Genomic DNA, 11,949 nt, shown 5'->3' with positions numbered 1-11,949 from the left:
ATGCGCTTGTGACTAAACCACAGTGGTTTGGACCAAAAATGAGGAACTAGCAGCTACAGCATGAGCTACGGGCGTGGTTTAATGTAAGGTGTGTGTGATGACTTGGTGGAGAAGTGACTGTTTGTTTGGAAACAATGGCAGCAGCAAATAAGGTTAGCTGCTTGTCTGCTTGTGTCAGTTATATCAGAACTGGAGAGTGTTTCTTCACTGAAAAAAGAGCAAAGGACAGCACTGAAGGCTGAAGGCTATTTTAGATGTTTTTCCCTCTTCTCCAGACTGGCTTTGGTAAGAGTTTGACTGCATTATATGTTTCGTTGATGTGATTGGTTGAATTTTGCCTGCCATAGACAATGATAGGCAGATGGTTCATCCAATCACCTGCCAAGTCCTTTCCCAAAGTTTTCAACTATGACTTCCCACATGATTCAAACCATCTGCTGCAGTCAGGTTAGTGGTGTCGGCAAGGTGAAGATCAAATTTTATTTTGGTAAATGTTGCACTTAACCGGCTTCATTTTCTGCTCTTGTTGGTCTGATCAGCCTCACAACAAAACAGTCTCACAACAGAAGTGTGGTCACTGTGGTGAACTTGGAGCAAGACCGATATCCCCGCCTAAATTAAGCAAAATAAAGGAGCAAACGTGTGGAGAGTTCCCTCTCACAATCCAAAGCCATGCAAGAATGAAGAATGTGTATCTTTCTATGCTGTAATGAACTGATTTCCATGTCTTCTGCCCAAAGCATGCTGGGATATGATCCCACGACCCTCTCAGAAAAAACTTCATAAATACATGAATAAATGCATGGTCACTTCAGCAGCAAATCAGATTGTTTGCTTGTTAAATAATGTGGTTGATAAAAAGTCTGTGAATGAGAAGTAAAACACATCATTTGAGCTGTTGTCAAGTCATTCAGAGTTGAAATTGAATGCAAATTAAATTTTTCCCTTCACCATGCGAAGTCTCATTATTAGCTGAGGTTTCTGTTCTCAGGCTCACATGGCCTTAATGAGTTTGATGCTGTGCAACAAAGGGGAAAAAAAACAAGTTCTCCTGATTTTAAATGCCATAATTCTCACCAGTGTGGTGTAACCTAGCATTCAGTCAGTGTAAATCAAAATAAACCTGACCAGCAATGAATTTGTACCTCCAGGGTAACATCTTACTGGCTCCAATTAATTGAATTACATAACTAATGAAAGATCCACAGTCTAGTTACCAGCTCAAGACCCAGCAGGATTTTACTCATTACCAAGGACAACTATTAACCTCCACGGGTCAAGCACAAGACATTTAAACAGACTCTTCCACTGTTTAACAAACCAAGAAACTTTTCTTTTATCTCACTTTTTAAATTCCATGTATGGACTGCATTTCCAATGCAGGCAGCATGCAAATTGTGCAGTCTCTCCATAGAAGGACACTCAGAACACCACTTTACGCTGTGACAATCAACTGTAAAATACCGCAGGCGGTTAAGTTAAAGAAAAACAGAGAGACCTAAAGTAGCAGGCACAATATTTGTCATTGTATGTAGGTCAGAAGATTGCAATATTCTCTAGTCCATATGTACTTTCACAGATGTGCTTTGGATGGGAGGCAGCCGTAGTAGCAGGAGCCACTCCACCGTAATGCACTCATTCCAGCGCTGCCATATGGAAAAAGGTACACCTCCTGTTTTTCTACAATAACAGTCATTATCACCCCTTAAAGCAAGACACCTGTACTCATGGGCATACATAAGAGGAAAAGAAACACAAAAAGAAACATGGACAGATGGATACAGAAAGGGAGAATGGGAGAGAGAAACCAGGGAAACAAGAGAGAGGAAATAAGAATGTGTCATTTAACAGTGAAAGGAGGGCAAGGAGGGAAACGAGATGGATAATGATGCAGGAAAAGGGAGTGATGACAGAGATACACATCTAATTTTGCATTTTTTACCTGACAGGGAATCAGAAGACATGCTCTCTTGCTGCTGCATCTTGAATGTTGGCTCCAGTGTGAAAGACTGTGTGTGTGTGTGTGTGTGTACAGAGAGTGAGCAAGCCAGCACGCCTCACTGTGTGTTTTGATGACGGAGTCCGCGTAGCAGCTCAGGGAGTGAGCAAGCGAGCCAGCAGAGCCAGGAGGAAGGTATGGGAGAAGAAATGAGCTCCCTTATTACCTCACCAAATGTCCCCAATTTTCATTCTCAAATTTTTCTCATTCTCATCTTCTGCGCGTGTGGATGTGTATGTCTGTACACAAAACACATGTGGTGCAGATGGAGATTTATGAGGTGCAAAGAGGCAGGGAGATGGGAGGAGCATGAGGAGGGAGGGATGAAGAAGAGGAGGTGTTGAGGAAAGGAAGAAAGCAATCACCTTTAGTGTCTAGGCTTACTCACTCGGGCACTGAGCCATTACTCTTCCCTCCCCTCCATGTAACCTTGCAACGCAGAGAACGCTAAGCCAGTTCAAAGCTTACATGTACCACAACATCTGTTTGGCTGCGTGAGATCTTATCTTTAGTGAATTTGCGTCCAGTGAATGGCGAAATGCCACCATGTTTACATGAGAGAAGACAAGAAATCCACTCACTCTACCATATTAAAACCTGCAAGGCTCACCACAAACTGCAAACATGAGTGTGAAAATCAAACTGTAGGTCTTCCTCGTTTCACTTTGTGTTCATTTACGTGTTAAAATGCAAAGTCTATAGGTGGTTAGATGAGTCAGAGATTCTTAATAATATTGTCCTTGACTGCTTGCAAGATGAAAGAGTCTTCTTTTTCACTTCATTAAAACCCTGTAGCCATTAGATGACACCAGGTCAGTTATCTGTATTTAATCTGCAGTTTATCGTTTAAGCAATGTTCCAAAACAGTGTAATTATGCACGCCTGCTAATACATGTCATTATGCGTGGCTGCTAACACACATGTCATTATGCATGGCTGGGTACCTTTTTAAAGGAGCAGTAACTTTTTTCCATGGATTTCACAAAAGGTCCCTACTCGCTCTTAAAAACAGCTTAGAATAATTTGGTTAGTTAGCTGTCCAACTCTGCAGCACTTCAAAGTCCTCTGTCCATTTCCAGTGCTTAAAATGGTCACACCTGTGTTCTTCCTTGTTGTCTGCCGTCTGCCAAAGTTTTTAACGTCACTGTTTCTTACAGTCCTGTTTTCTTTGCTCATTAGGCATGTCATTCATCTTTCATACATGCTATTATTTGTTAGCTATCTAAAGCAAACCTCCTCTTCCTCTGTGGCAGGCAAGAATATGCCCGTAAACATGGCTGCCTTGTGAACCATTCTGTGTTAAATATAAAAGCTCATTCTCAACCTATTTAAAAATTCCATCTTGGTTAACTGTGAAGGCATTTTATTTAATACACATTACATTTTTTGTGAAGGCAAAACTTTTTAAGAAGGCAGCAAATATATAATTTTATTCTAAAATATGCATTTAGATTAAAAAAGTAGATCATTTGCCTCGGATGGTGCATAATTATGTTGCACCTCCCCAAGAAAGAGCAATTTTTTTTGCCTGGAGTAGCTGATCAGGGCTCCCAGCCCATTAGTAAACTGTCAGCCGCTAAAATATTCCTCCTACCTACAATGTATTCAGCCTGCTCAAAGCCCCTTTTCCAGATTGTGCCACTCTGTTTCTCTCACCAGGATTGCACTGATCTCTAGTCACCAAAACTGCAGCCACAATCCTTTGCCTATATCCAGTAGTAGCAATACAAGTGCTCAAAGTAATCATTTCATCTTGACAATGCTTTTTGACTCACCACTATACTACACAATTCAATGAGACACCAAATTAGCTTTGTGACCCAGATCAGGTGACTACAAGAGCGGTAATATACTTTACATTGCACCCAAAAATACATGAACACTCATGGTTTTTAATCTATTTTCACAGGAAGTAAATTCTTCTACCTCTCATGCTATCAATTAGCAAATCTTGGTCATTTATTGTGAATACAGCCCTGATCCAGGCATCTGTACTAAACACAAGCGGAGAATGCAGGATGTACTGTTTAAGAGATAATATGTAAATGCATGTGAATGTCATTACATGTCATGTAACTTGATTTTCTTTTTAGTTTAGTTTGTTTATCTATTAATATTCTGTCACAGTTTGCACACCATGTTGTACTTATTCAAGGTTTGGACTCGAATGTCTGCAAGAGAATATAGGGAAAATGGGATTGTTTACAGAAACATAAATCAACACGTGATTGCTCAATGTGCTGTTAAACAAACTAAATTATAAAAGCAATAGTACATTATGTCTATGTAGGTCTGGCAAGAGAGCCTTTTCTCAAACTGACCTCGTTTTTCACAAAAGCAGCTCCTATAGTCTTTTGAAAGGCGTTTACTTGCACCATGTTGACCTCTCTAAATTGTTGTTTACTTATAGAACTGTGTCAGGGGCCTGTTTTTATCCATTCATGAAAATGACAGGCCACTGTGCTGAGAGAGAACTGTTAGTTTACAGTTGCTTACAGTCCATGGCAGGTGTCATAAGTAAAGTTTGAGTTCCTAACCTGCATTTGCCCATGACCTGAACCTGGGTTGTTATAGCACTGTTAGACACACTAGAGAACAACTTTTGTAAAAGCAACACAATGTAAACTGAAACAAAAAGCCAGGCATGCTTAATGGATGTGATAATGGTACTGTTAACGAAAATGAAACATTTGTCTGTAAAACTTTTTTTTTTTTTAATGGTTTGTAATGTCGAGAGATGATGTCAACTGTGTTGGGAAAGCTAGAACATTTAGTTAAATTATTAGAGAAAAACTATTAATCTTACTGCTGCTATATATATATATATATATATATATTTATAAAAGCTACACATTTGCTTGATAGCCAATTTATACAAAGTTTATAAAAATCACTCACTCACTGCCCTTGCCTTGCTGGATCACATAGCTGTGTGCGTGTGTGTGTGTGTGTGTGTGCATGTGTGTGTGTGTTAATATCCGCAGTTTATTGAATTGCTCAGTGGGAGCATGTTATCAGCGTCTGTTTCTTAGAGCTTATTCTTAATTATCCTGTTCCTAACTCTGAATCCCATGGAGAATTTAATGACACACAAGAAAAAGAGCCAGCCATATGGCTCTGTGTTTACACAACTTGGATAATATTCATGTAAGAATATATATATATATATATAGTATTTTCTTAGTTGTCTCAACCAATTAGGCTTTGAATGTACTGCATAGAAGGTCTTTACAGAAGTACAGATGGATTCAGTTGAAAATAATTAATTGTAAGCAAGTGAGATTCTATACGAGGTGCATGATTAGTATTATTTAGAGTAGTGAAAACTATGTATCTGATGTACAGCAACTGTGCTTATCAAGGTTGGTATACTTATATATATATATATATACTATATATATATATCATAATAATAATATAATAATAATAATAATACCAATAATTATTATACACTTCGGCATACTAACTCACTATAGTATCTGCTTTCATATGAAGTAGAGGAGAAAAGCTGCACTAAAACCTTTCATATTACTTCTTGGTAGGACAGGAGTGCAAGTGAGTAGTAATGGCAACATACTAGAATTTTATTGGATTGGGAAATGAGCAGAATGACATGCAATCTATAATAATCCACTATGATTCTCATATAAATATCTATTAACAGTTGCATTTGTTTGTTTATGTATATTGAAACACCACCATCTAGTGAACATTTAATCAAATTGCAGGATGCTTTTTCAGTTTTTGCAATGATGAATTGCAATATTTATTTTACATGTCATTGTTCACCAGTTGGTCATAGCTACTTACAAAGGCACGCAAGTACCTTTAAGTATGTATGGCATATTTAAACATGGCTTGTACACACATCCTGTACATACACATTGATGTGAATAGATACATAAGCATTGAAGCAAAAGACCCCCCCCGCAACACACACACACACACACACACACACACACTGCCACCAAATGACCTGGTCTCTGGACTTGATCGGGAGGATTATTTTGGCTCCATAGACACAACACCCGACTAAACCATGTCTGCAGTTCCTTTGTTGGGGCCTCATGCCGGAACTGCTTTCTGCAGACTGAGGCTTAGTGTGTATTTTTGTTAGAGGTAAGCATGCATGGCTGACCTGTATAACAACAAATATGGCATGGTATAACTGGCAGATCTGTTGTATTTTAGAATATTGAAGTTCCTTTTGAAATTTAAATAACAGAAAATGTACAGGCATAATAGAATTCAACAAAATGTATGTGCCATCTCTGTGGTCATGTACCACATCTCCTGGTATCAGATAATAAGACTTGTGATGCTCTCAAGATGTGCAAGTGTGAGCTGATTAACAAATTAGTTTGTTTTCATTATCCAATTAAAGATTTATTTTTGCAAGACTACTCCTGCGGAGATCACAACAGATTAGAATTAAGTGATTAGAAATACAAGTGGGAAACCGGGTCAACTTGCACAATGCTGCCAAATGCTATCATTCATATCTGTTTGTTAATTTATTCTCAGCAACTCTGTGTAGCTTTATTTGAGGTTATACAAGGTAGCAGTAAATGTTTTATTGGTACAAGCTGAGCTAACCTGGAGCAGACCAGCACTAAGATTCAGCAGTGATGCCCTTGTAATTAAACATACATACAGCACACAAGGCCAACAGTTATGTGTCGCTTACTGCGTCTTTTGCTTCAATAAAGGAAATCTTCTACAGCCTGACAGATCAATAACCTATTGAACTGTAGGTGCTGATCAGGTTTCTCTTGGAAGGCTTACTTGTCTTTGATCACAGCTTTACAAAATCGTTTGACTTTTGAATTCATAACAATAAATATAGTAAAAGGATATGTTACAGTATAGGTAATGATATGTTCAAGGACAAGCAGTACATGGCTACAGTATACCATGTGATGTACCATATGTTCCAGCACAAACTATTACTATGTTAAACATGCCTTAAAGGCAAACCTTAATGGCTACCTAAGAGTGATAATCTTAAATGAATACATTAAAAAAGCAGGACAAGAGAGCATGTTTCATCAAACGCAAAATACTCAAAGTTCATTGCTATTAAAGGTAAGTGTTATCTGTATAAGTGTTGAAACAATGTATAAAATGAGGTGTGGGCAAATAATACATCAGACAGAGAGGTGATTCCTCCATTTTGTCTATCATTTTGTAAATTTTGGACTCTCACTCATACTTACTCTACGACAGGCTGTTTAAATTGTCATCCATTTTTAAAACTTTGTTCACGGTCAGTTTAAGCCATGCTAGTTCAGTTTTACGAGTGAGAGTTAACTGAGAACATCATAGCGGTACCCTTCAATCCAAAGCCTTCAAACAACAGCCTGTGAACATGGCTCAGCTTCCTTGTTCGGCTGCTGTCCATACAGAGATTGGCTTTGATTTTAATGATGTATCAGTCATCTGGAATTGCTTCATCCATCCACTTCATGTAAGCCAGACTGCCGTCCTCCACCGGGAAGCTGAGGACTTCTGGGTTTGCATAAGGGTGGAAGAACCTTGAAGTGACCCACACAAACACAAACCCTAAACATGTCAGATTAGACAAAACTAAGGGCAATTAAAAGACAAATATAAAGGAATTAGATATTACTCAGTGGTACAATAGAAGGTAAAGAGTTCCACTTTTTACTTAATAATATTGCATGAAACTCCTGTTAAGTTTTGAATTAAAAACGTGTAGAGTTCTGAATCAGCTGCAGCTGTATAATCAACTTTTTAGAGAGACTTTTAAAGACATTACTAAATCACATTAGTCGACCCCACTAAAGATAAATGAAAGTTCTTTAATTCTTGATATATTCTTGTGGTGATAGCAGGCTGATTTTGTAATTGTCTTAAAGTGGATGTTAGAATTTAGGAATCCATGACTACACCAAGATTTCTGGCTTTGTTTGTGGTCTTTCAAGCATTTCACCCGTGGAAACATTAATTCTTTATTGAAATGTGTGTTATATTTCTATGTATGTCGAATTGTCATAATTTTAATTTGGTGCCTCTCTTTTGATGGGGAGAATAGAGTTGTTTGGTAGTCTACTCCCTCTACAAATGATATGAGACTTCTGCTTCTCTCAGTGATTGCAAATGACATTTTTTATTCATTGGATTAGCAGGAAGTTGCAACACTGAAATATTCCGTATTTCTCCGTTCTCAGGGGAAAATGAGGGAATGGTGCACGACCATTCAAAAATATGACTGGGTTTCTAACGATACAAAGCTTAATGCAAATGGGTGAAGTGTCCCTTTAACATTAGTGACTGAAGCTGAGCACTGACTTTTAATCCTTCTGTCTTTGGGTCCAAAGATCGTTTCAGTTTTATCTTTGGTTAACTGGAGAAAAATTGATTTGTTCGATGCATTTACTCAGTGATTGTATGGGACCTTAGTCACATTGTGATATCGTTATGTAAATATGTGCCTATGTCTGCATAATTACGATAAGATATTTTGTTATTGTCTGTGCCAGTGGGAGCCTGTACATGATAAAATTAAGAGGCCAAGAATGGAGCCTTGGGGGACTCTAGATCAGAGTCCTATCCTGTTTTCCAGTCTTTCTATTGATACGTTAAGGTCGACCAATGCTCAAAGGCAACACTGAGATATAATTAGACTGAAACCTTTCCACTGTCTGTTTTTAAGTGGATGTCATTCAAGACCTTAAGAAGAGCAGTCTATAATATTTATTTAATAATTTTTAATATTTATTATTATCAATAATATTTGTAATTTCAGAATCAAAATTATCTACAAGATCACTGACTGAGACCAAAGTGGGTGCAGGCATCAAAGAGAAAGCCTGAATGAATATTTGACGGGTGTTTTCAGTGATATACTATTGTTTGATTATGATTAAGATGCCATTAAGATTGCGAGTTATATCAAAGAAAACACAAGACTGGTCAAAAAGAGCAACATCAGTCACCATAACCTTAGAAATGTTAGGAGCCTTGGAGATGATAAAGCCCTGAGTGGGCCCCTTATTGTGTGTTGGCTCAGTCAGGCGGATGTCCTTGGTGTTGATTTGAATTGCGGTGATTCGAGATAAAGCAGTGCAGCTTACTGACATCCATTAACACCACATTTAGTTCCTTTGTCTCTCATCTGAGCTGAACTGTTCCATCTTTTTCTCTTCTGTCTTTGTTATCGGCACAGTTGGTGTTACAGAATGTGCTTGGGCAGGGTGGAGGCATCAGTTGTGGCAGTGACTGGGGGGGTGAATTTAATGCCAGCGTTAACCAGCACTTCCATTTTAGTTCAGTGGAGAGGGGAGAGGGGAGAATGCCGGGAGGAGGAATTAGAAGACTGATCCACGAGCTGGTTGTCAACACGCTGAAATTGAGGCTGTGATGTTTGTCTTCATGGTGCTGAAGCTGCTGTGTATCAGGGCACACCATCTTAGACTTGGCCGTTGGTTGTCACAGGCTGAATTGAAAACGGTCCATCAGTACTTTAACCACAAGAGATTGCAGCTATCAATATAGAAGATCCCTTTCAGACCGCAGGTTTTGCTGAGCCATGTATTCCGTGATAAGAGTCTGCTGAACCTGTTGATCGCTCTGTTGACCATTGGCAGGGGGGCCACTACTAAAAAAACTCGGATTTCAGTTTTTCCAGACAGTTGAACAGTTTAGTGGCATCCTGCTTTGGCAGTTCTGAATTCTCTCTGAAAATATCACTGTATTACTTTGGGTTTGTTTATTTATCATAGCGGTGTCTCTCACTGTAATTACAGTCAGATGTTAAATTGACTCTTCAGATGAATTTTTTTCCACAAAGCTTTTTCCTCTCAACACCTGTCTCATGGAGATTTGGTTCAAACCTGTTTCCCAGTTGTAATGTCAGTTGTGGCTGTGGTCTGTGTTTATGCCCCCCCCTTGGCTTCCCGCCAGGAGTCGAAGTTGGCTGAACTGAATCTGTCTTTTTTTGCCCTCTGTGGGAGTAAAGTCTTGCACTTATCTTTAGGTTCTGCACCTAGATTATCCCAGCAGGCAGAAACCCCATTCATAGCACATGAATTCACCGGTTTTGTTTCAGTGAGTCTTGGAAGTGATTTAGAGAAAGCTGTCCATTTACATATTTTTGAGCTGAGTTCTGATGAGCCAAACCACCAGCAGAAGACATTGGCAGAGTGCTGTGGAGTTCAGAAGACTTCTTCCGTTCAAATATCCATGTCTTGAGTACAGCAATCTTCTGCAACAATTTATGACAGTCCGTGCACTTTATCGAGTCTGATGAACAGAGAGGCACAGTGCATTCTAGGGCACAATTCTGTCAGTCGTTCACTAGGTTGCTGTTTAAGTTACTGGGTTAAATTACGGTTACGGTTTTGTAGTAGGAAAAAGTAAGAAAAAGTAGCAAAAATAACAGTTAAGCAGAGAGTGTCTAAGCTAAGTGAGGAGAGCATTTGGACTGTAGCAAAGCAGGAAGCAGCAACCATAAGGAGTTGCTTCCCAGTATACCTAGAGGAGGTAGTGCTTTGAAATCCTCCAACGTTCTGAGAATGCATTACCTAAAGTCTGTGTACTTTATGTTGTAAGAGATGCAATTTTAACAACTCACAAATCACAAATGGCCAAATGAGAAGACATAAATGATTAATGCCTAAAAGCTAATTTGATGACGTTGAATGGTATTTTAAGTAACATATGGGAACTTGCATCTGGCATCCCAATAGTTAAAGCATCTACCAACTTCTGCAATTCTACTTCATAATTATTCAAACAATGAGTTACAAATTACGATCAAACAATTATTTTAAAAAAATGAGGAAAATCTGCTTTTGAATGTGGATGTTTTATTCAAAATAATGTTCAAGCTGAAACAACTAAATCCTGTCCTACTTCCTCCAATTACTCTAACACACAGCAACAGTAAATTGGAACACTAGTATATAATGAAATGTGCTTTTTATGAATAAAATATCCTAATTGTTTGATCACAGTGACTGCTTTTGTTGAACAGTACAGTGGCACAGTACTATTTGTTCACCTCTTCAGTGAAGTAAGGACATTTTAAGTAAACAATAAATGATAATAAATGGAATGAACCTTTAATGCATGTTATATTAAGCATGTTAAGCAATGAGTTAGTCTGAAACTTGAACAGTATTTTAAAGTACAGTTTTCAATCATCTGAAATAACCTTTACATAAAACAACCACTCACCTCACACAGTCTATGAGTTGCTGGATCCTCGAGGTCTTTGTTTTCACCAGCTGCAACAACAGGTACGTCTTATCTTACAGTTCTGGTTTCTGTTTAAATATGATTGTTGAATGCATGTTGATCACAAAGGGACTCTCTCAGTAAGCTTACCATGAGAATTTCACTTGCATCCTGGATTTCCCCTTTCCAGTAGTACCTAAAGAGCCAGAAAACACAAGACATTAGGAATGTACAGTATACTACCCATGTACGTGAAGGACTGCAAATTAATAGGGACTTACAAGTACCAGTGCATGATACAGAGCCTTTAAAAAAAGGTAAAAACCTGTTCCTGAAAAGCTGTATGATTTGACAGAACACAGCATTTAAGCCTTGCCCAACCATTTATTATGGCCAGTGATTTACAGGGATACTGTCAAACTGTTCCCGAGAGGCTTTCATGGTGTCAAGTGCAAAACTGTCTCTTTGCTTCAAACATGGTGCTTTTTTTTGTGGACTGTGACAGACAGCCAAACACAAACTGAGAACCCATATTTAAGTATCTTCCATGTGAAATGTCAAAATAAATGTTGACGTCTAAATAAACCTGGATATAACTGAAATGCATTCATTTCACACCTGCACTCACACATGTAAAACCACCTCCATCACCACCCTCACCCCTAAACTAATCCAACCACATCATCTATTTTTAGGCTGAACCTCTGTTTTAACGCTGCCTTTTTCTATTCAGCTACCCGCCCCCCCCC

The 11,949-nt window shown here is 38.6% G+C and overlaps 1 protein-coding gene across 1 annotated transcript in view; it reads right to left on the bottom strand.

The window, feature by feature from the left end:
- Nucleotides 1-5,763: 5,763 nt before the first annotated feature.
- The window catches only part of zgc:63972 (protein CutA homolog), an 8,664-nt gene continuing 2,478 nt past the window's right edge, over nt 5,764-11,949 (bottom strand). Inside the window, exons 4-6 of the mRNA XM_035668118.1 lie at nt 11,351-11,396; nt 11,201-11,250; nt 5,764-7,533 (exon numbers count right to left, since the gene is read on the bottom strand). Coding sequence (XP_035524011.1) covers nt 7,431-7,533; nt 11,201-11,250; nt 11,351-11,396 — 199 coding nt within the window. The 3' untranslated portion in view covers nt 5,764-7,430. The remainder of the gene's footprint in view (nt 7,534-11,200; nt 11,251-11,350; nt 11,397-11,949) is intronic.

The sequence above is a fragment of the Morone saxatilis genome, unplaced genomic scaffold (assembly GCF_004916995.1).
Source record: "Morone saxatilis isolate NCDOM2014 unplaced genomic scaffold, NCSU_SB_2.0 Contig21, whole genome shotgun sequence".
NCBI classification, from domain to species: domain Eukaryota; kingdom Metazoa; phylum Chordata; class Actinopteri; family Moronidae; genus Morone; species Morone saxatilis.
Note: the sequence above shows the minus strand (reverse complement) of the source record. Positions and strands in the feature narration are given on the sequence as shown.